Source organism: Dermacentor silvarum, chromosome 4, assembly GCF_013339745.2.
Source record: "Dermacentor silvarum isolate Dsil-2018 chromosome 4, BIME_Dsil_1.4, whole genome shotgun sequence".
In the NCBI taxonomy this organism is placed as follows: domain Eukaryota; kingdom Metazoa; phylum Arthropoda; class Arachnida; order Ixodida; family Ixodidae; genus Dermacentor; species Dermacentor silvarum.
Genome location: NC_051157.2, coordinates 65,366,971 through 65,392,253, shown reverse-complemented (window position 1 = coordinate 65,392,253; position 25,283 = coordinate 65,366,971). Strand labels below are relative to the sequence as shown.

Below are 25,283 nucleotides of genomic sequence, written 5' to 3'. Positions count from 1 at the left end.
GGGTTTTTTTCGTAGGTTACACAACTTTTTTCTTTTTCTGTGGGAGCTATTGCACTGAAAGTTTTATGCAGTATGTGAAAGCAAAGCAGAATCAATCCGCTTTTCGGGCATACAACTTCATAATAATTAGATTTAAGACATAAAAAAATATAAATTGCCAAAAACAAGATTGTAGAATAGAACTCAACAAAACTTGTAAAGATATGCTTGTATCTAAAACAATGATCAAATCTTACAATATGCAAGATGTAGCGCTATCTAATAGCTACTATCTGCGAAAAAATAAACGTTTTCCTTGAAAACTACTTGCGCTATAAAAATTTAACTGGAAGTCCTACAGTTGGGCGTGCCACGTAGCAAAGCAGTTGCTCGATGTGAAACATAGGGGAGCGTGCAAGTCTTGCAGTTATCTCTTGTTTTCTGCTGCATTTTGCTGTTGTAAAATTTCTTGCAGTTTCAATACGTCTCCATGTTAGTTGGCTAGCGCTGAATGGCTTCAGTTCATGAAGTACGAACTAGCGGTGCATCCTCAAGTTTCGGGTTGATTTCTGCCGTCGTTGCTTTGGAATCAGTCAGGTGAAAAGGCAGTATCCCTTGAATCGCTGTTGTTCGAGCCGTTGGTAAAATTAACCGCAGACGCAGTGGAACGCCGAGATCTGAGATGCTGTAGAGGTGCACGCCACTTTTGGAGGCGACCGTTATTTCTTTCAACTCCGTTGAGCCTGCAGGTGTCTTTGGAACCCGTTTAAAAATCACCGTCAAGCGAGAAAAAAAAAACTCCATGAGAAATAAAACTTTCGTTCTCATGCTATGTGTCAGATGGCGCATTGTGTCCCGGAGCGGCGCAGAAGGTCTCAAAAACGTGTTTAAAACCATCACTAGCAGGAAAACGATCCTTAATGGGCGTGGTAGGGAAAGAGTTAAAGACCCTAGTAGCTAACTTGTTTTACTTGCTTTGCCAGAACAAACTCTCTCCTGCTTGTGCTGCTCCACTGATTGTATGCTGCCATCTACTACAAGCACAACAAAGCACTGAAATCAAACCAGCTCATGAATAGCATAGCTAGGAAATGAAAAGTACCGTCAACGAGCATGGCTCGTCCTTGGTCATTTCACCAAACATCCGTGGACGAACCCAGCTTGTCCATGGCACGGTAGGGTGGCTCAGTTGACTAGTTTGTATTTCGTTATTTTTGTTCCAAAGCTTATAGTGGGAACCAGTAAAACAGGACGAAAACAGGCAAGTTTGTTGTCAAAAATAACAGATTGATTGTTTTTGTTCATGTGGTTTCGTTTAAAGCTATAAACAATGCCTGTCAACGAGGATTTGTATAGGCGAGTTCGTTTGCAAGCAGCTCTTTCTCATTACATGTTGCTGTGAGTGATTTCACTTGTTCAAATAGAATGTGTCCAAAAGGGGACCATTACAGTGTTAATCGTTTGTAACAGTTACCATGAAAATCCTGTACTTTAGGCTGCCAAACAACAACCCCCCCCCCCCCCCGCATTTAAAAAAAATACAGTGCAGACCGCTTATAATGTAAGTCGCCGGAGTCATGAATATCTACACTATAAACGGTACCGCACTATAACCAAAACAACGATTTTCAAGCCCTGCACGTATGCAAAACATCTAGACCAAGCAGCCGCGCGTATCTGAGAGTCGAAGCATGCGACTGGGAGTTTTGCATCCATTTAAATTTACGAACATTGAAAGGTTAATGTCCAAGTACCCATGATGTTCGCATAAAGCAGACAAAGTAATAATTTTTTTTTAAATATCTCAGTTTCGCCCAAAAGGCGAAGCATCAATTGCGATAGCAAATTAGTAGAGAGCTATAAGGAGTAGGGATAGTAGTTTTATTGGCTGCATAAACTTGACACATTCGCTTAGTAACTGAATTAACAAGCGTGGTGTCAACGCGCACAAGCAAACATGAATAGACTCGATGACCGCAGGCAACCATTGTCAAAACGCGGGCGTGGGGAAACGCAGCTGCCGCAACAAGCGCAGGTTCGTGCGGTCTATTGCTTCAACGGAAACTGAGCGGCGTAAGCACAGCGCATACAAAGGTCAGAGCCGTGTAGAGATCGCTTTCAAGATACGGTGCCCGCGACAACACCGACAGCCGGCACAGGCGCGAACGAAATTGTTGGCTGAGTAAAAGCTGCCCCTCCCCCCTCCCTCCCGTGCTGCCTTCCCGCTTTGCTCCTTTCGCGTGGGACATAGCGTTGCCAGTTCTCTTTGCGCCCGGTTGCAAGATACGCATTTGGTGCCGCAGCATAGCGTCACCTCCCCTCCCTCCCTCCTTCCCTCCCATACCCCCACGGCCTTTCACACGATGGAAGTCCCGTTTGCTCTCCGCTGTGCGTTTGCTTTCTGTGAAGGTGCGCGTCCCCCGCCCGCTTTCACACGCACATACGGCGCACGGCGACAACTTTATCGCTCTTGAACTCATGCTCCGCGTCTCATGCTCCTCCTCCGCATCGCCCTCGTTAATCTCTCCCATCGGTGGGCGCACTTCGTTGAGAAGCGTGCTCGCTACCGCCCTTGTCGGCGAGACTTTCCCACGGAAGCCGCATTATAAACGGTATTTCGTCTCACGCGGCTGCACTGTAAGCAGTATGCGTATACATGGAGTGCTATGGGAAAATTAACAGGAGTCTGAAAAGACCGTACTATATCCGGTCCAGCACTATAAGCGGTTACGTTATAAGTGGTCTATACTGTATATGAAACCTGCAGACGAATGACCTTATCCATACATTGTATTCTATTAGACCCAAACTCAACCTAGTGAGTTTTGATAACGTTTACTAAGCTGAAGCAGTGCAATTCCGAAAAAATACTTTCAAATCTGTACATGTTACACTGATGTGCCAGCAGAATATACGAATGGACATGTTTGCAATCTATACTGAATATAACAGTGCAAACAGAGGACAAGAAAGGACGAGACACGGTGCAGCAGTGCCTTGTCTGCTACATCAATACGAAGACGTACCAGCGCTGAGGTTTCGACATTAAAGTTTGGACCTTCATTTTCTCTTCTAATAAGCAATCCATTACTGCGAAATTAACGAAAATGAAGTTTCGGAAGAATATTTTATCTGCAAACTGATTTAGTGTTTCTCTATTGTGTTCCTTCAGAGAACTTTTATTAGTGGTGCCCAGTTATAGGGACATCGGTAGGTGTACTTTCAAGATAGGTTCAACCTCGGAGATTGTACGGCATCGTGGAGTGGTTTGCTTGGCATCCTCACTGCTGCTACACCTAAAAAAAAAAAGACTGCAACTCTGACTGTGTCAGTATATATATCACCGGGCTCATCACAGATGCAAAGCAAATGTCCCTTCAGTATTCCACCCTTGTATCGTCGGGAAACTTGTTGTTCGCCAGCACTGGTTTTTTATTTTCATGTGCTTCAGGGGGTATACAGTCCATCAATTTTTTGATGGTGGAGCTTGAAGTGTGTCTGCTCTCTGACCTATGCTGTATCAACTGCGAGGTATTGGATTTGCATACATGGAATACTCAGCAAAACCACACACATTGAAGTTTACTGGGTAGATTGCAAGGTATTTAACTGGCCATGAAGGAATGCTACACATTATTGAATGAAAAAAATGTAATGGCATATTTATTTTCACAAATTGATAAACACACCTGTAGTTTTGCAAAAACAGTTTGCTGTTTGTATCTGACATATACACACAATGCAACATATACCAATAAACAGTCTGAACGCATCCTGGCTGCTGCCAGTAGTACTCTCACGTAGAGTTTGTCCGTGTTGCACAAGAATGCTGGGCCTAGCCAGCATTATCAGTGGTGTGTGCGGACAATTAAGTATTCTATAGTTCTTTCTTTACGCTGTGATGGGACGCTGATTCTAAGAAAGAAACAATGAAAGATGGTGCTAATAGTTTTATCTAGTCCGGAAACGTGATTTACAGTTCACGGAATTCTGTGTACTGGGCCCATAAATCTGAGCAGCTTGAGCAGCCTTGCTGGTGGCGCAGAGTTTAACAAGAGTGAGGACACAAAACTATTATTGAAGTAACTAACCATGTTCTAATATGCTAGTGTAAACTGTTGGCAGTGATGCAATCGACAACATGCAGTCCCTTTTCTTTTATACTTCTTAGACGGGAACACTGATGCAACACCAAAAATGTTTCATACATTACTGTTGGACAAAGTGTCACAAGGTGTTGCTACCAGCATTGTTACTGCCATACACATTTACCGTAGCCTGGTTTTTCCTCAGTAGTGCATATACAAATAAGCTAAAACTCTAATGTGCTGCACACTGCTATGGGAGTGATGTCATCATGGTCCAAGGGGTCTGGTGATGCTGATGGAAAAATGAAGTGATTAACTAACAGAACCCAGCTGCGCCTGACGTCTGTCATTAAAAGGTTAATTTAAAGTTATTTGTGAGTTACCTTACAAAATATATTTGGTTGCAGGTTTAGCTAGCTCTGAATGATGCCATAGTTGTCATATTCTTATCAACGTGCAGGTGTTGAACTGAATTTGGGATGTTGCATTGCTCACATAAAGTATTTCGCATTTGCATTCTTTGCTTGTCACGAATGCTCTTGAATAATGGCTTAGAAGTTAAGGTCTTGTATGAGTGTGAACTGTTCACACTTATTTTATCTGGAAACAGACCCAAGCAGTAGTTAACAGGTTTAGAGCATATCAAAAGCTGTTCAGCCTGCCATTTAATCTAATGCACATTTACCATGCATAAAACTGGGGGTAGAAACAGGCATGCAGAAGGAAAAGAGAGAGAGGGACGTTATCTTGAGATGTGTGTTTGTGATATGGTGTGTAACTGTGCCATAGTTAACAGGTCATAGTTACGATATTTGGCTGACTGCTTTTCCCTTGAATTAAAAGCAAAAATTGTGATGTAATATTGGCCTGGTTCCAGCTGTTAAGTTTACTGTAAGTGGTCACTGTAACAATGCAAGGCTTAATTTTTTTTAACGGCTTGTTAACACAAAAACTAAAATGTAATGTTTTTTTGTTTTTTTTTGAGCAGCAAGATAATGTGAAACAGCTGCTGTTCCCCAGTGCAAGTGAAGCCTTTTGTAATTGACTTTGTCAGAGAATGCCTATTTAAGAAATAGCACAAGAGCAAATTTAGGTTGCAACATCTGGTGGTTATACAATTCACAACTTAAGAAATAATGTGATGAGAAAAATCTCATAGCACATCTTAATGCTACTGGAACTGCCATTTGCAATTCATTTAGCTCTGCTTGAAAACAGTGCATTTGTGAAATTCACTCATTTGTCATAGCAACAGAGCTACTCTGACAATGCCAGCTTATAGGGCCCCTCACCAGGTTTGGCCAATTCAAAGAGACAATCGTGCCTGCAAATCATTACAGTGCTTTGTGCCTACGAAACTAACTGAAATTTTAAACCAAACACTGCGTGCCCACCTCTTGAGGAAGCTTCCAGCCAGAGAGTCAAGGTAACACTCACAAACGCTGTTACATGAAATGCAGTGCCGCAACGTCACTCCCCATGACATGTGACTTTGGTAAGTCATCCAAATGGAACGTGTAGTGCTTCCTCTGGAAATGCACGGTACAGCAAATAAGGAAGAGAAAAAAAATGAAAAAAATGGAAGCGGGGCTTGTCACACGAACTGGACGCAGTCCATCGGCTCCTGTATGAAAGAAGGCAGGAGATTAACACTGTTTGAGGGACACTGCTCGAGGCAGAGGCAGTCGCACTCGCCTCCTGGTGGTATGATAACGGGGCATTCAATTTCTTCTACCTACTCCAATAATAAACTGATATGACAATTTTTTTTGGTTAACCAATCCCTAGGCAGCATTTTATATCTTCCAGTGTATAACTAAAATTTGCATTGGGGCCTGGTGAGGGGCGCTTCAACTGAAATGGTGTCAGTTTAATTATGGCCTTTACCACTGCTGCCAGTTTATGTCATGCAAATAGTTCTAACTTCATCATCGCCTGATGCTGTTGGACAGTTGAAAAGCCAATACAATGCAGCTTGATGAGAATGGTGCACCGCACATTTGACAGTGCCAGTACAACTTCGTTCAACAAAGCATAAAGCTATGGGATGAAAACCAGATGCATTATGTACACAACGTACAAATGGACCCGCCGTGCTGGCTATGTGGCTACAGCATTCTGCAGCTGAGGGTTCCCGGCTGTGGTGACCAATGCAGAAACGCTCATGCTCCCTAATATAGGTGCATGTGATTGAGATCAAGTATCAAAACTGACCTCCGATGTGGCGTCTTTTCCCAGACAACAGAAAAATTTCTTGTCGACACCTACAAGGTGTCTTCACAGGAATACGTTCACATCTTTTACTATAAGTCAAGTAGACATTTAGCCCTAGGCTTTCAGAAAACATCGTATAGCATTTCCCTTTAGTGCTCCTTTAGTATGTGATTATGTTATAGTATGTATGCAAGGTGTTCACAAGAGCTATGCACTGAACTGCTTGAGCATATTCACATCGTATAAGGCATTTTGCAGCCACCCTAGCAGCATACGTGTACACACAAATAAATGATGGGTGGCTTAAAGTTGTCAAAATTTTTAGGAATATGTGTTTTCGTTGTTTGTTGTTCACTTCAGGTACAAAACATGTTTTGCACATTGTGAATAGGCATCTTGAAAAATATGTTTACTGAGCATCTTGATCTAGACCAAGATCTCTTTGGCTTCTTTATCAGTTTCAAGACACCTGCAGGAAGTTCTGTGTTCTATGGGCCCTAACTTTATTGTTGCTTTAGGACGTTTCAGTGTTTGGTTTGGGATCATATAGTGCAGTTCAGCATGTTCAGGTGGGTTACCTGAAGAGGCAGACATTTTTTGTGGGTGCAATGTAATCACACAAAAAATGATAAATATAGCTTTTAACTGTTTGCATTAGGACACTTGTCGATATTGGGAAATTGAAGCCAAACAGTATCGAAGTCATCTATGCTTAGCAGGAATACTAAGACTAGCACTATTTTTGAGATATCATTCCTGGAAGTGTGCAATGAAATGCATTGGTGCTCCATGAACATTTCCCTAAACTCCACCCTTTAGCTGTTTGAGATAATTTTAACCAGAACACCGAAGCATTTTTAGAAGATTTTGGGTATGAATATCTCAAAAAAGTGGTGCTAGTTCTAGGATATTACAATTGCAACATGGGCCCTAAAGTGAATAATTTAAAGGTTAAATGGTGAATCTTTTTAATTAGCCGCCTCAACATTGTCATTTCTTGTGCAAGTAGCATTTCCACCTCTTCCAGAAACCCACCTGAAAAGGTGAAAAAGGCACTGTCACAAACGATTTTACAGCAAAGCTGTTTACGCGAACCCTGTGCCGTCGTTGTCGGACTTCGCTATAAAGGCGCCACATGACCTAGCGGGAGAGAAGAGCTCAAGAGGGGGAAAGGGGCTGGAGTGACCCCTTTCCCATTATGCCCCGTTATGGAATTGCTCAGTAATTGCTGATGAGCATTACTCAAGTGCCAGGAGCTACCTCAGGCAACACACAGTACTGCCATTCGCTTGGCAGAGTTGAAGAGGAGTCAAGATGCGTTACGACTGTGGTCTGCTGTTCTCTTTTTCTATGGAAATGCCATTATTATGCGCATTACCTCGTATTCTGCACATACATGCAAGTGTTTGCCCAGTACAATATAGCTGCCATATGGTGGTATGCCATGTGGGCTCATGCCATACTTCTTTGGTAGTTTGTGCTATGTGAAATCCAGTTTCTATAATGAACTCAGATTGGGCAAGGGTCGCTCGGTGCATTAAAATACACTGCTTACATGAAACCTCACATTCTCTTTATAGAATGGTGTGCCCAACACCAGTGACAGCATATACCTCCATCTGCTCTGCTCATTAGTGTTGAAAGAGTCCTTGATGTCTTGAGCACGAAAAGAGGTGCTAATGAACAATGCTATACTTGCAGACAACATTCTGTGGCAATGAAGGTAAAGCTACAGAGGTGGAGCTTCTGCACATGTGCTACCGCGCCAAGTAGTCCGACAGCATTCGACAGCGCTTTTGGTTTCTTGGAACAGATGCTGAATCGATGCAGCTTCCACGTGCAATGGTTTTGCGCTTGCCCAGACGTGGAAGGGGAAAGACAAAAAATAAGTCAACTTCAACTCTCAGCACTGTGTTTTGTCTTATTTATCTGTTTGAAACGAGGTGTTTATGTTTTCACTTTTCCAGTTTAAACTAGCGCACATTAGAATGTGGGACTCTTTTCAGGTGCGCTTACTTGTGTGCACTTTGCCTCCGTAACTTTCCCTTCATTGCCACAGAAAGTTGTCCACGAGTATAAAGGCCTTCGTCCTGCAGTGGACATAAATATAGACTGATGATGATAGATCATTTCGGACGAGTCATGTGTTCTTGGAAAACCCAGTTTTCAGTTACTTGAAAGTAAAAGGTTGATTATTACTGGAGAAAACGAAGGCCAAGCTTCTCATTCGTGCAGCTTGTGCCGAAGCCTCAGTGGTGATACATCAGTGCGACCTCATATATTTCAAAGTATCTTTTCACATTTCAGCTGTTTTGCCACAATGAATGCTTTCAAAACTTGCGTACTCTCGGCTTCCTTTAGCATGTAGTACAGTGATTCTTTCCAGATAAGCAATCACCCAGACATGAGCAGATGGTGCCAAATTCATGATGCACAGTAACCTGGTGCGGTATTTTCAGGGCATCGACGCCATTCGTCTTAAGTTGATGCGTCATTTATGACTTATGAAGCCTCCGCTTGTTGTAATACTGCCCATCTTACTATTGCAGCTATTGCAGATGCATAATTAACCTGTACAACCTAATTCTGTATTGCTCTGTAATGCCCCTTTAAGTACTATTCACCCCTACTGGTTTCTTTCGTGCTACGTATCTCCAGCTTTGCCCTCCCTTCATGGTAAGCAAGGTTGTGCCCAAGCGCAAGTGGGCAGTTTCACTTTATTTCTTGTGTGCCCAGCCGCGGAAGTTCAGAAATTAAAGAAACGCAGAAATTCAATTTTAAAGACATGCACGACAGTACTCCATATGCATGCGGTGGAGAGAGTGTGCATGATGTTCATGCAGTCTGTGGTTCGTGTAGTTTTTACGTCTCGTGTGAAATTAATACTTCATTGCTGCCATCAACTTACAAACCAATAGGATCCAGCATCATTGTACATTTAAACTTTTTTAGTGGATACATAATTTGTCATCCTCAAAATGTGATTGTCCATGCAATTATGCTACTGCATGAGAAGCTTCATCAGACAGTGAAAAGAGAATCAGAGTTAAGCTGTCAGATGGCTATCTTCGGAAGGAACTCCTCCTACTAGATGATAAAACATTCTTGAAGTACAATGCCTTTTTTGCACTTTTTTAAGATGCAGAAGTAAATTTGTTTTGCAAGCATATTGAAGGTCATAAATTACTTTGAGTATATAGTTTACAAATTGATGCATTTATATAATGTATGTCGATGACCTAGCTGGTACATGAGATGAAAAAGCGAACAGCGCTTGCGGCTTACCCTTTCATGATCCCCCCCCCCCCACCTCTGGCTACTCCATTGGAGTAGCCAGAGGTGGGGGGGGGGGGGGAGGTCATGAAAGGGTAAGCTTGAATGTGAAAGCAAGGCAAGGGCTTGTGGCGGTCTGAGGGGGGGTAGGTGTCATGGGGGCGATCCCCTCCCTCATGCATAGAACATTGTGTCCCCACTCATGGCGCACCTCTACCTCATAGTGGATTGTGTTACCCATAAATGCTGAGGGGGGATAAGCGCTAAACAATTCCACGCACAGATAAAGATGGGACGAGCGCTTGCATAAAACTTGGTGACATTGTAGCTCTCCACCAGGCCTTCGTGTTGTCGATGAGCTTCTAATTTCTGGTACTTGACCGAGCGGTCAAGCACGCTGCTCGGAAAAAAGCATTTAGAAAATATTGTGACTTGCTTGTCTAGGAAAGTGATAAAAAGCACCCCCCGCCCTTTTTTTTCTTCTGTTTCTTTCCCTTGTCTCTGACTTTCATTATGTTAATAAACTTGAGAAGAGCTTGCTGTTAGGCTAGTTTGTACACGCTGGTAAGAATGAAAACGGAGCATAAAAGTCGTCAGGAACGAAATTGGTGGATGATTATGGACATAGGGAGAGTGTCTCGTTACTGCCCTACCACTCAATACCAGACAGCCGCGGCCAGACAAGCTACCCTGCCGTAACACATGCTGCTTGCTGCAGACATCCCAAGAATAGACGGTGTCAGGAGTCATGATACTTTCAAATCTCTCGAAGGTACTGGCGCTTATATTACTGCGAACTTACTGCGAATTTTCACAAAGGCTCCTAAAGAGGCTTCTGACTGTCAGCCTCATCAATTCCCCGAGTGTGATCAAATAATATGTGTCGCGTGATGACTACAATACCATGATCGCAAGTTACTTCCAAACATCTCTTCAAACAAGTAGACAGCAGGTCATCAAAAGTCAGTGCTACTTGCATCATATGATACTGTCAAAGTTCTAGCCTAAAGCTTCGTTCCTGTATTTTTAAATATAGAATAATATAACATGCCCACATGCCACAAGCGCTGTTCGCTTTTTCATCTCGTGTACCAGCTAGGTCATTGACATACATTGTATAAATGCATCAATTTGTAAACGAAATTCTTGTTTTTTTTATCATTTTTAAAAATAACATAAGGATGATAGCATAATTTGATGCGAGGCTGCATACCTTAGCTATGAAAATCTTCTGTCAGAAGTTACGCAGAGTGTTGTTTCGGCAACGCAAAAGCGTGCAATCTCGTTAAAGCATGCTTGTCTGGGGAGTGCTAGGAGTTTGCCTTTGCGTGGTGTACAACCTCCATATATATATATATATATATATATATATATATACGAACGAGAAGAAAGGAAACAGAGGGACCTGATGTTTATTAAGTCGTATCATATGAAGCTAACAGAGACACCAAGGATAGGCTACATATATATATAGAGAGATATATATACACATAGAGAGGGAGGGGGGGAGCAGTAGTAACCCCCCCCCCCAAATAAATTTCTGGCTACGCCACTGTTGTACACACGTGAGCAGCCTTGTCTAGATCGCGGGAACGGCAGCTTCTGGGGCTCTGCGGAGCCAGCCAGCGACGTCTAACGGTAGTTGCTGGGCCCAAACGTGCCTAGCACCTACCGTTAGACATCGGACCCAGCAGCTAGTGTTAGACCTCGCTGGCTGGCTTCACAGAGCCCCTGAAGCCGCCGTTCCTGCGTTCTAGACAAGGCTGCTCATGTCTGTACTCAAATACTTGGTACTCACATTACTGAGTACCATTCACATGGTACTCAGTAACTTTAATACTTTTTTTGAGTACATTGTACAAGTCTGTTTATGTGCCTGCTTTGCGTGGCATGTGGAGTGTTGTTTTGCAATACCCAGTGATATAATAAACATAAATTCATTTACGCCGATTTGCACATCACAATATGCAGAATATATAAAACAAATGAATCTGCATTCTGCAGTTGACTACGAAAGTCACTAGCAATGACATATTCCAAACTCAACTCACTGCAACAAGGCGCTTATGAAATGGAGCTGTAACTTGTACACAGTCAAAACTTGATACTTTATTTGTTCAACAAAGCAATTAACAACAAGCAGAGTGTAGAGGGCTTTCGGCTCGCCAACAACATGCACAGCAGTTGCTGCAGCACAACTGGACTACGGTGCCTTCACCTTTCAACTTCGTTGATCTTGCAGGGAAGCTTGTGCTGAAAGCTCGTTGCTTTATTGACCACAACACCCAATGTACAAAACTTAAATGAGTGGTGGATCTTTTAGCCACACCACCACAAACAAACCAAGGCACATCCAACAACACTGCTTCCTGAGACGAGCTCTTGCAACGGCAACAACATGCAAATGTTTTTGGACACAAGTGACTATGATTAGAGTCCCACATGCTGGTAGTACTTCTCGCTGATTAGCAAATGGTGCCATTCAGTGGAATCACAGCGTGTAAATAATAGCGAGATGACCAATGTTCACGTGCTAGTCGCTTATTCACTCGGCGTATCCTGAAGGAGAATGCGAGCTGCTCGCTTCTTCGCAGGGACCGTTGTTCTCTTGGGCTGTGCATTTAGTTTGCTCTGCATCGTGTGAGTGTTCGGTACCAGAAGGCTTCTGCGCCGACCGTTTGGGACTTGCACGTTCCCTCGACGACGATCGTGAGTTCGAACGTTTTTGCGGTGATCGTGACTTCGAACGGCTTCGACGGCTGCTGATTCTGCGTGGCGACCTGGAGCCCTGACCGGCTGCTACTCGGGCGCCTCGACGAAGAGCGCGATCGGCGACGGACCGAGGCATGTCCAGAGCCAGACGAAGAGCGCGACCTGCGGCGACCTGAGAATTGGCGCTGTCTCGAGTTGGACCTGGAGCGCGACCTGCGCGGCGACCTGGAGCGCGAGCTCGATCGGCTCGACCGACGCAACAGACGTTTAGTCTCCACAAGGCGGATCCTCCGGCCGTCGAGGCTCACGTTGTCAAGACTCCGCAGGGCGTTCTTCATGTCCGAGTAGCTGGCAAACTCGACGACTCCTTGGTGGCGCCGCAGCTTGTGTGCGTCCGTGTACGTCACGTCACCCGCCTGGCGCATGAAATCTTTCAAGTCCTGCCAGCTCACGCTGCTGCTCAAGTTCTCCACAAGTAGCTGGTAGTTGGTGCGCGTGGGCGGCCCGAAGCGCCGGGGTCCGCGGTCGTAGTCTGGAGGCCCGCGCCGCATGCCCCGCGCCAGCTCGACCGTGACTCGCTCGCCCATGAGTCGCTTGCCGTTGAGATCGCGCACGGCATCCTCAGCGTCGCGGTAGTCGCTGATGTCCACGAACCCGAAGCCATTCTTGAGGACGATGTCTTCGATGCGGCCGTAGCCTCGGAAAAAGCGCTCCAAGTCGCGTTCCCGAACGTCGTAGTTGAGCCGGCCTACGAACACCCGGGTCGCCATGGTTTCGCTCCCGCTGCTGCAATCGCTAATACCGTAAACACGCGAAAGTGGCGGCCGCCAGCACCCACGAGTCTCCGATGCTTTAGCGGACGACGAGCACACTCAAGCACTGCTCCTGGGAGGCGTTTATCGGCTTTTGGAACATGGAACCTTGGTGGCACGGTTCGTGGCTAGACCACGGCCCCGCGGTAGGGTGATGAGATGGGTTCAGAATCTCACGTGACGCGCCGCGCCGCCCGGCACCGCCGGTTCTGCGAAATGGCGTTCGGCTGCAGCACGGCAGCTCGCCGTGCACTAAGCGCGCTTTGCTATGAGCGTGGACTTAGCTCGCTGACTAATTTAACTCGCATCTTTCAGGCGTTGTAGCTAACATTGTCGCTTTCTTGGCGATTTCATAAATTATACAACAAAAGTAGTCTCAGCGAACCGATCACGAAAAGACGAAGACGACGATGAAAGTGGGCTCGATCGGCTGCTCTTCGATGTCACGTGGTTATGTGTGCTGCAGCTGTTCAGCAGTTCAGCAGTTTAGTATGCAAACCACCCGTAACTTTGCGCACATCAGATTAGCAAATCATGCATTTTTTTCTAGGTTATGCAGAAATGAATATATATTTTATGGAAAGTCTGGCTGCTGAATGAATCAAAGTGGCCAATGACGAAGTGCCACAGCCGCAGTGCCGTAGTTGCCCCAAGCAGCTGGCTGCGAGAGAGCTGGCGAAGCTACGCGAAAGGGCCAAGCCAAAAAATTGCCAAAGCTTATAAGCCATGGGTTCTTTATTCTATGGCTATACTACACAGTCACGCGAAAGTTACGTAAGGTCAGGGACAGGAGGTGGGCGTGAGCTTGCCGTAGTGGGGGACTTCGGATTAACTTTCATCACCTGGGGAGCTTTAATGTGCCCCCATTTTCACGATATTATTAGGCACGCCTTAGTGGGGAACTCCGGATTGTGCCCCCAATGCACGGGACATGGGCGTTTTTGCATTTCGCCCCCATCGAAACGGGCGTAAGCTTAGCTGCTCGTTATTCTCTGAGCAGTGGCGCACCGACGTGGGGTAGTTTCGGGTATTACCCCCCCCCCCCCCCCCCCCCCCCACACACACACACACACACGCGCGCACACACACGCGCACGTCCAGCCCCACCAGTCCAACGTGTAGCTTCAGTGCTCTGTTCACATTGTCATTACAATTTAGGAGGTGGCTTGAGGTCGAATTTTCCAGATTAACAAAAACACTCTATCACTGTCTTGTATTTATGCATTCACTCTTAAATTACTTTGAGTAAAACGCTAAAGAAATAAACATCGTCACCATCCTTGGTGTCATTATATTATTATAATCATCGGGCATTTTATTTGCTGTTGGGAAATTGCATATTATGCAAAGTGCTTGCTCCCCCCGCCCCTGGCAGAGATCCTGGGTGCGCTACTGTCTCTGTGGTTCAAACATCTAGAGGTCTATCGTTCTAGTGTAGCATGTGTACGTACTTATTACGTCGGTCAGTTACTGTGGCCGGCATCAACGCAAATCAACGTCTGCGACGTTGATTTGCTGCATCATGGTTCAGGTCGCCTCGGTAATTTCTGGCTCGTTCAAACTTTGGTAGGTTATGGGCTGTAAATCATGTTAGCTTAGCATTACCGTACCTTAAGTATCACGTAACATCTGACCAGTAGGAACCACTACCGTCTGCAAAAGGAACGCACTGCCACAGCTAGCTACGTGTGCAACGAATTGCAAGCGGCATGAAATAAGTATACTGCATGATCGTAAAATAAACAGGCGCGACTACTTCCGAACCAACCTTTAAACATTGCAAATTTCCTTCACTTAACATGACCTAGGTCTAAATAAGCCATGTATCTAGTATACGACTCGACCGGTGGTCAGTTTCTAATCACTTTTCTTTTTCTGAAATATCTTTATTTTTAAAATGGGCAAACAGCAATTATGGGCACCTAGATTATGTGAGGAGAGTACTGACTTCATTAAATTTAGGGAACATGTAGTGGTCAACTAATGGGAGCGAAAAAGGTTTGTTCGATTCAGAAAAGGTGCGCAGCACCACAAATGAAAAGGTGCAGGTGGTGCCAGTTGTGGTGCTCTGGGCTGCACCCACTCACTGCAAGCTTCAAGGGCGCACTGCACCATGGCGGCAACTTGCCTTGCACCCCGTGCAATCGAGCACGGGGCTGCAGGGTGCACTGCTGTACCTCGCAGAATCAAAGGCCTATGTGCAGTGCACCGTTAATGGGTGCAGAGAAACTTGGTGAAATGGAATAAACCTAGAAGGTGCGACTGAGCCAAAGATGACGAGAAACATTTCTGGAACAGTATGATGTATATATAGGGTTGTTCGTTTTCGAGTTTTATATTGTTTTTAAATTCGGGGGGTAAAAATTGGGTGCTATTTTTTAAGCTGATAATCGGGGATAAATTGGGTGTTTTGTGGAACCATTCCAAATTTCGGGTGTTTTTCGGATTCAACTTGCAAATGTACTAAGTAATTCATTACATACGGCTTTTTTTTTTTCCTTCTTTTTTTTTTCTTTTTTTATCGGAGGGTATCACGAGCTCCTTAACGCTAACATGTTAAAACTAGGGATCTGTTTCAAACTGGTAATCGGGGGGGACATCAAGGTTTTCTAGCAAATACTCCGAAGTTCAGTGCTTGTTTGGAAATTAATATGTAATAATGTCCGTAAAGAGCATTCATAACTTCAAGTAAATGAAACATTTTATTCATGTAAAGCTGGTCATCAATTTTTTACACATCCTCGTTAACATACATTATCACCTGTATGCACAACATGCCGGTCTCCATCCGAGACCTATCCAATGTTTGATCGTATCTCAGCTGAGAGAAAGTTCTCTTGGCATCACAGCTTTCATTAGCTAGGCACAACAATGTCAGTGCAACAATGTCAGTCAGTTACTAGAGTTAGGTGCGCTCGTTGGCCAGTTGGTTGAGAGCCGTGTAGAGTCCACAGTGCTGCACGCAGCTTGTGAAAGGAACTACAGGTCACTGGAGTTCACTTAAGCCAACAGGATCTAACTTCATTGTCCCGAGACAGGGTAGCTAGCGCATGTGCACCGCAAACTCCATGCAGCATAAAACAATAGGTTGGAATGTGGTTTTGGAATTCGGTGAGAAATCGGGTTTAACCCTATTCCCCTGGAGCATGTTCGGGGTGTAAAAATCATGGGTAAAATCAGGTTTTACCCGAAAACGAACAATCCTATGTATATAGTCAAAACATTATACAGCACTGACAGTCATTTCTACAACATTTATGTATATTTTTTCCTTCTTAGCGAAGTATGTGGGGACACCAACTGACCCAAAGTGTGGCCATAGATTCCGCTGAGGTAGAAGATTGTGCAGCTAGCTCAATGAGACTGCTGTAATGATGTGGCGATCGATAAAGGTTTTATAATGTTAAAAAGGGTCTGTAATAATTAAGTAGATTAGTGAACTGCTCATTTGGGCATATATATCCGTGTGGTGGTGGTAGAGAAAATCTGTTTATTTGTTCCTTCATTCATTCACGCTGTCAGCATCTATGCTAAAACAAGCGTTCCTGTTGTTACAAACGAAAAGTAATTTCGGTTGAAAAAAAAAAAGAACAGCATCAGTATCAGCAGTATTATTGCATAAATATATAGGACTAGTTGACAAACTTAAAATACTCAATTACATCTTTACATTTAACTATAAACTTTAAAATTTTATTCTAATATTATGCAGTATTACATTTCTTGTATCTTTTTCCATGCATCTACAGTGTTGACAAGAAAAAAAAATAACATTTGGTAATTTAAAGCTGGAAAATTCCTTGCATGCTTAGTACCTGATAGCTGTGTATTCAGAGTTAATCACTTTGAAATGTCCGTTTTGCAACAACCATGCATACTCCAGCAGCAGTACTATTTGCCTTATACATAAGAAGCTTGTTTTCTTGGGTCATGTCACTCAGTTCTTGCTGTAGTGTCTCCAAATTGTGATTTGTTACAAATGTAATCAATATGGCACATTCAGTGATCTAATTTGTCTGTGACATGTTGATCCTCGGTTCTGTGACACATCATGAATGTCGTAGTTCAATCCAAGTGCCTCCTTTTTCTACATATCTAGCGTAAAAAGTGCCCTTATTAGTGTTTAAAAGGTCATTGAAGAGAAACACAGCATCAGTTAAGACTGATAAAGTATGCTTCCGAAACTCTGTTTTAATTCATTTAACAGTAATCTGTTCATTATTAGTAAAAAAAATTACCAAATATATGTTGCTTAAACGTGTCCTTTTTGGTATTGTAGAAGGGTGATTTACTAATACAACTCAAAATAATTTTCGCCTCCCCTTTAAAACAATTTCTCTCTCTTTCTTTTTTTTCGCGAAAGGCCACTGTATTTCGCAATGCTTAGCCGGGTTTCAAATGAATGTTATGTCTGTTTGGTAAATGATTAATGTGGTAAGTGGTTAAAGTGTTAATGGCTAACGATTCCAATGAAAAAAACCTTATACCACAATCTGAACATGGGCGGCTCTTGGGAAAATGCCTAAAGAGTAAGCGAAGCTTCATAGAACACCAAACAGAGCGCTAACCATGAGTGCCCCCCACATGCTGCACTTCCCCTTGTAGTGATGCCAACAGATGTCCAAATATATACACTTGAGTCGTCATTCAGCAAGTTGAATGAACTGCACAGGTTGTGAAGCATCTTCTTTTTACTCACCCGTGAAGTAAACTGAACAAGTGCATTAATGTTTCTGGAAAGAAAAACTAGCGGTAACAAAAGGTGTGTTAAGTAGCCACAAAATTAAGAAAGTAACCATGGGAAGAGATAAGGAGCGGGCACAATTTGAGCAAAATAAAGTATACCATTGCCAATGCTTTGCTTGTTTTCTGTCACTCTTGAAATGTTTGACAAATGGGTCTTCTAGCTTGTGTCCGACAGCTTGTGACCGACAGCTAAAAATTAGTTTGTGTGCCTAGACTTATAAATTCATACAATAACAAATTGCAAGACCATGTGTTCCTTTCTGAATAAAGAATTCAGTCGTCAGTCAGCACTGGTGTGTGCCTCCCTTCTTGTCTTCTTGTCGTGTTTTTTCGCGCTGTTTCCCTCTCGAATATAATAACAAGATGATGCACACATTACTAGTACCCTAAACAGACCAGCATGCTAGTTGTTGAACCGAATCTCACTTATGGCTGAATTACAAGGAAAATCTAACCATAATGTATCAAATGCGAAGCATTCCTTGGCGAACATTTGCCACTTTGAGAGTGGCAAATGTTCTATCTATCTATCTATCTATCTATCTATCTATCTATCTATCTATCTATCTATCTATCTATCTATCTATCTATCTATCTATCTATCTATCTATCTATCCATCTATCTATCCATCTATCTATCCATCTATCTATCCATCTATCCATCTATCTATCCATCTATCTAGCCGCCTATGTCTTGGTGCTCTCATGGTCGGTTCGTTAACTTAGTATGTACCAAAATTGGCATAGCATGACAAGAATGCATGACGAACATAAATGATAGGTCATGATGTGTGTCATGTAGGCCATAAAACAGCCGCCTATGTCTTGGTGCTCTAATGGTATTTGTGCTGTCATAGAGTCATGACCTACATAAATTATAGGTCATGAAACAGCCACCTATACGTCTTGGTGCTCTCGTGGTCATTTCGTTAACTTGGTAGGTACCAAACTTGGCATAGTATGTCAAGAGTGCATGACAAACATAAATGACAAAATGACAGGTCATGACATGAATGTCATGACATGCGTGTCATGTAGGTAATGAAACAGCCGTCTACGTCTTGGTGCTCTCATGGAGTCATGGCCTACATAAATGATAGATCTGACACGCATCATATATATATATATATATATATATATATATATATATATATAACCCTTAATAACAGTTGCACTTAAAGAAACTTCTGTGACCTCGAAGAATTTTACACGGAAGTGACGGCCTTCTCTGAGTATTTACAAGATCTCATAGTCGGAGACAGTCCCCTCGCACCAAGATCTCTCAGTTGCTCTCTCTCTCTCTCTCTTCTTCTTTTTTTTTTTTTCAGGAGTCCGAGTACAAGTGCTATTGCGAATGACTTCTACTGATTCTGATTTCTAGTGAATCCAGCTTGGCCTCATTTCGGTTACCTCCGCATGCAAGTGGCGATGTTTCCATCAATAATAAATGTAAAATATTGGAAGAGCTTTTTTTTCTTTTTTTTTATGAGTCAGCATTGCCTACTGGTAAAAGAAGCAATACCGAGACACATATCATTCACGTGCATTTCACATGCCGTTGATAAATGACTCTGCCAAGGGGTCACTAAAGTCTAGGTTTTTTTCAGGGTCAAAAAGGCACACAAAGCAATTTGAAGTGAGGTGAACACACAGCAACATATTCATTCTCTAGGCATAAACTATCTATACCATTAGAAATAATTGTTAATTGGCTGCCTCCTGGTCTTTAAAAAATATAATAAGCTTTGTTAAACATATTGTGTGTGCATGATGTTCACACTGGAAATTAAAAAGGTTAGCGTAGCTTACAGTGGAGGCACAATGATAAAGAGACAGCGGAGCTGATGGGCACCTAGCTAGTCCTGGCTTTTAGGCTAGGCCTAGCTCAAAAGCCAGCACTATCAAGTCATCCCCAGGATTTCCCGGAATTTATTAATTATTGATCGATTATCGATTAGCTATTGATTGGCTATGTAAAGATATTGGCCACATATCTGGGCTAGGCTAAGCACTACCAAGTCATCCCCAGCATTTTCCGAAATTTATTTATTATTGATCAATTATCGATTAGCTATTGATTGGCTATCGCAAGATATTGGCCACGTATTTGGGCTAGGCTAAGCCCTACCAGGTCATCCCCAGCATTTTCCGGAATTTTATTGCGATAGCAATTAGAGCTGCTGCCGACGCCGCCCGCGTTTCCCCGGCGCGAACGCGGGAAACGGGGAAACGCGGGCGGCGTCGGCAGCAGCTCTGCGCGTTGATGATGATGATAAGTGGTTCTTGAGGGAAAGGGAAAGGTTGGCGCTATCTTCTGCAGCCCTTGAGGGAGCACGGCTCAGCGCCAAAATGCGCGTTGCCTCGTTGGTGATGCTACAATTTCTTTCTCTATCTCGCTCTCATTTGCTCTTTCCCTATCCCGAGCATTGCGCGCGCCGCGCGCATGCTCTCCTTCCCTCTCCTTAACGTCCCATATGTCAAGCTAGGCAACGTGTGCACGGCACGGAGAGGAGGCGAGGCACATGCCACTGCGCAAGGTGGTTGCTAGGCAACGCAGTGACGTCATAGCTCGGCGAGGTTTTGCGGCAGCAGGCGGCACTTTTTACGGTTAGCTAGAACATCTTCCCTGTTAAAAGTCACAGTTTCGCCCGAAAGGCGAAGCATCGATTACGATAGCAAATAGGTGACCCGTAAAATATGCGAGGGATTGTGGGATGCGCCGTCTGCTAGCTGCTTCCGCTTCGAGTCAGCGCAGCCGCCGCCACCGCTTTGCCGTTGAATTACATTGATGCGCTTGCAGTCCGTTCTTTCTGGGGTTTTACGTGCCAAAACCAGTTCTGATTATGAGGCACGTCATAGTGGAGGGCTCCGGATTAATTTTGACCACATGGGGTTCTTTAACGTGTACTACAACGCAAGCACACGGGCGTTTTCGCATTTAGCCTCCATCGAAATGCGGCCCCCGCGGCCGGAATTGGACCCCGCGAGCTCGTGCTGAGCAGCGCAACGCCTTAGCTGACTGAGCCACTTGCGCTTCCAGTCCGGCTTAGTCCCACTCGAAGATTACCCAGTTGCAAGTGCCTAGCAAAACCATCGTCGGCTGTTCAGCCGTTTCTGCTCAAATTCAAGCGTTAAAGGTGAACGCATGTAACTACTGCTTGCAGCAACCCTTGCTTGGTCAGCTGTGCACAAGTAATATGACAGGAATGGCTGCTACTTCCACGCACACACACACACACACACAGAAACACACACATACATGCACACACGCACACACATACACGCACACAATTACAGAATAGGAGTTACAGCTATTAACTCATAAATTACATGCACTTGGAAACTAACGCACGCGCGAAAAAGAAAACTTTGTCACGGCGCGAAGAGTCAACAAAAAGTTCAGCGACTGACTTAAAAGAAAAACGAAAAACTATATCCACAGTTATAACTAAACGAAGAGTCCGGCTATGCAAAGCGCATTAAAATCTCCATGCAACTTCACCTACCAATATAAGGAAAGCGGAAACAATCACCTCGCAAAGAACGACGTGTTTAGAAGGGGCGAAATCCGTTCTCCCGATGTTATGGAGCCACTGCTTCCGGCGCACGACATTCCGTTCTTCCCGGGGGATGGAAAATAACGCTAGCCCTTTCTCTGACCATGCTGCTGCATTGAAACGCGCAGCAGCAAGGCATTTCCACGGAGAACGAAGCCAAGATTCCTACGGAACCATGGGAAAACTTTACAAACGCACGTTCGGAGCGGCATGGCGACCGCCGCTCGGAAGGCGCATGAGGGAAAGAAAAAGAGGAGGTTAACAGCGCCGGCGAGGGTGTCGCGGCGTAGATCAGAGTGCCGCTTCTTTCCAACATCAAGAGGCTTTACGGCAGCGTAGAGTTACAGTGGATAGAATTCTATTCTAGCCACTGTAGTAGAGTGCCTCGCGGGCATCAAGGCACCCTACGGACGGCAGCGGCGCCGCCGGCCGTGTGAGGGAAAGAACAAAAAGAACCAGAAAGCTCTCCTTCGCGCATATATAGTTCGCAGCAAGCGTTTCCCGGTAAAGATTACGGTTGCATAAGCTGCAGTTGCTGGGAAGCGGTAACTGTAGCATACGAAGCACGGAGTGGCGTACCTACACTTTCGTATCTAAAAGAAAAACCCGCCTATAGCAACTGGTTTGTGTTGTGACAGTGAGAATTCCTGAAGAGCAGCGTGCATACAAGGCGCGGCTAAAGTGCGGTTAAGTGCATTTCTCTTCTCTCTGGTCCACTCTTTGAAGGTGCACGAAGTAGCGGCGCAAGCCAAGTCTCACACCGTTGAAACGTCTTAGGCTAATAATTAGGTAACGTGCATGTGAATGTTGCCATCTGAATAATTTCAAGCTACGTCACTACACTGGCGCTATCTGCCGCAGCGACGCGACAGCAGTGAGAAGGTGGCTGGCTCGGCCGGCTCGACGCGTATCCTTTCCTGCGCACTGTACTTCGTTTCGGCCACGGTTGGGGCCGTTTTGCTTTGTTCTTTAGCCCACCCCCCCCCCCCCTTTTTTTTTTTCTTTCGGATAGGTCTTGCGACAGTGCATTGGCATGCGCTTCATGAGCAAGCGTCGAAATGAAGCGTCGAAAACGACGGAGGTGCTAAAAAAATTCGCATGTTTCGCCCGAAAGGCGAGCAGATAGCCATACGAAGTAGGGATAGTACTTTTATCAGCCGTATCAATTTGTAAACATTCGCTTGCTAACTACATTAACAAGCACTGGTGACAGCGCGCACAACAAGCATGAACACATTCGCACTCGATGACCGCGGACACTAGCTGACAAAACGCTGGCGTGAGGAAACGCGGCTGCAGCAGCGAGCGAAGTGAACTACGTGTTGTCTATCGCTGCAACGCAAACTGAGCCTCGAGAACACACAGCACGCACAAAGCTACGAGCCGCCGACGCACCTATAGACTATCGTGAACTAGTACACTACTCTTTGCCCCCAATGCAGGTCGCTCTCGAGATATGGCCGCGCGACCACGCGCAGCCGCCCCATGCGCAGTTGCAGCCGAAGTAGAATGCCATTCCCCCCCTCCTGCCCGTGATGCTTGGCAGTGTTGGGTGCCTTGCGCGTGACGGAAGACGGCGCGTTTCCTGCCCGCTTTTCTCCCTTTCGCGAAGGCGAGATGGAGCCGCTGATCGCCGGCTCCCCTCGCACGCTTTCACTCACACATACATCGTAGGGTGCGCGGCGACGGCGTTATCGCTCTTGGACATTACACGGAACCTCACGACGATGACGATGACGACGGCAGAAATGCGCCTGGAGTGTCCATATAATTTCTATCGCAATAAAAGAACAAGTGGAACCGGCAATACTGCTGTGTAAAAGACTGTCGCAACCACGAAGGCCAGCCCGGGATAAAGTTGCACAGGTTTCCTGGCGGGCCTTACGAACTAGAACGGCGGAAGAAATGGGTCGCAGCTGTGAGGAGAGTAAAGTCAGCTTCTTTTATCATATTTGTGAGAAGGGTTTGTTTTGTAAATCGTGCTACACGTGCTCGTTTCACAGATCGTTGTGTGACGCCAGCGGTTATAACTGGGTCAGCTGCTCAACATTTAAAAGAAATTTGTCACGACTGTGCGGATTTAACGACTCCTTGTTGCCTTTGCATTCGGTGTGATCAGGATTGCACTGGCGTGTGCGATGAGCAATATTTTATGCCGAGAAAGCTTATGCTGGCGAGCGCTAATTCATAGACGTTCCTCATTTAGGCCGCTGGCGCCGTTTCACTTGGTGCGATTTTTCATGCGAATTTTCATTTGCGAAATCGCACCAGTTGCTAAAGCAAAGGGATTCGCAAGCGAAATCGGACCTTGTGAAAGGGGTATAATGAGCCTCGATCATTGTACATGATGAAAAATGAACGATCGCGTCATGTAAATAAAGATCGCGTGGTAAATAAATCTCATTTTCAGGGCAGCAGACTTATGTTCACCCAACCCCAAGTTTCTGTTTACCCACCCCTACTACATCCATTTTCTATGGAGCCCTATGGAGCCCTATGGATCCCTATTGCTATGCATAAATCCGATCATATGGGCATTCTCTCTGATCAACTTTATTTTTTCTTGGTTTCAATTGTTCCTTATCATTTACAAAGCAACCAATCATCTACATTTACATAATTATAACGATTAAATGTCTCCACTTCGCAAATTACGCATTTTTGTGCAGATGCAAGGCTTTTCGCGTGACGGACTTATTTTGCTGGGGTACTGGCCAAAGAATGCTTACACACATTAAAAAGGCCGGATAAATAAGGGCTCGTTAGTCTTGCCGCGTGAAACGAATCGTAGTTGCGCCGATTACGTCGGCAAGTAGGTGCCGGTTCGGTGTTCAGCAGTGAGCCATGACAGACCACTTACAACTGTTTCAAAACTGCAAAAGTTTTCGTTTGGCGGCGTCCCAGGCGACGACGAAATACACAATGTTAGAGCCACCCGCTCGTGAATTAGTGAAGGTTCATTTTGGTTTCCTTTGGTTACCAGTTCATTATAATTTGTTTAGTTGTGCATTGAGTGCTGTGTTATACCAAATGCGCTTCAATTTTGTCTACTTATGTAGGTAAGTATGCGTGAACCTATAAAATACGCGTATATTGTTCTAGTGCCTGAGGTTGTCAATAGAGCTGGCAGCTAATTTTCTGTGTTGCGAACAGACTTATTTGCTCTGAGCTCACATATGCTTAATCCTTTACTTCCCGAGTCATTAAAGAAAGTCCAAAATGCCCATTTCTTTACGTGCTTGATTGAATTGGCACATTAAATAAATGCCCGAAGTGCATTCAGAACAATATATTTATTTACAGCACACATAAAAAATTGCTTAATTTTAGATAAAGTTGGCTTCACTACAAGTGCTTGAACTTGGCTTTGACAGTGCACAATAAAGTAACGAAAAAGTTAAGGTCCCAAACACAACTTCTGAGGCCATATATATATATATATATATATATATATATATATATATATATATATATATATATATATATATATGGTGAGGGAGTGAGCGAGTGTGTGCGTGTGTGTGTGTTCATGTGTCAAAGAATAAGAGCAGGCAGACCGAAACGTCATTAAATTCTTGCAGTTTTCCTAGGTGCTTCTATTCTTTGACCTGGTGCACTGCCAAATCCTGTGATTCAACATATCACTGATGTATATATATATATATATATATATATATATATATATATTATATATATATATATATATAGCGTGTTTGAGTGCGCGCGCTATACTGGTCACCGCCCTATGAGTGCCCCCTCTACACTGAAGGACGACTTTAAGGCCTGAGTGAAGTGATGTGTTTAGCAGAAATCCTGACAATAGCATATCATTTCCGAGATATCCGCCCCGAAAATGTTCTAAACTATGCATTGGAGTTGCAGTTATTGTCGTTCCGAACTGT

The 25,283-nt window shown here is 44.4% G+C and overlaps 2 protein-coding genes across 2 annotated transcripts in view; one reads left to right on the top strand and one right to left on the bottom strand.

Annotated features, from left to right (window-relative positions):
• Positions 1-10,949: 10,949 nt before the first annotated feature.
• On the bottom strand, positions 10,950-13,519 carry LOC119450172 (serine/arginine-rich splicing factor 5). Its single transcript, XM_037713547.2, has one exon. It carries the CDS (start codon positions 13,034-13,036, stop codon positions 12,176-12,178), a length of 861 nt encoding a protein of 286 aa, XP_037569475.1. The 5' UTR covers positions 13,037-13,519; the 3' UTR covers positions 10,950-12,175.
• A 3,848-nt stretch (positions 13,520-17,367) lies between these two features.
• Positions 17,368-25,283, top strand: part of LOC119448660 (cytosolic non-specific dipeptidase) — a 29,432-nt gene continuing 21,516 nt past the window's right edge. The window contains exon 1 of the mRNA XM_037711889.2: positions 17,368-17,607. Within this exon, the coding sequence (XP_037567817.2) occupies positions 17,597-17,607 (11 nt within the window). The 5' untranslated portion in view covers positions 17,368-17,596. The remainder of the gene's footprint in view (positions 17,608-25,283) is intronic.

Coding starts and splice junctions, on each gene's coding strand:
- LOC119450172 (XM_037713547.2), bottom strand. CDS start 13,036: ATGGCGACCCGGGTGTTCGTAGGCCGGCTCAACTACGACGTTCGGGAA.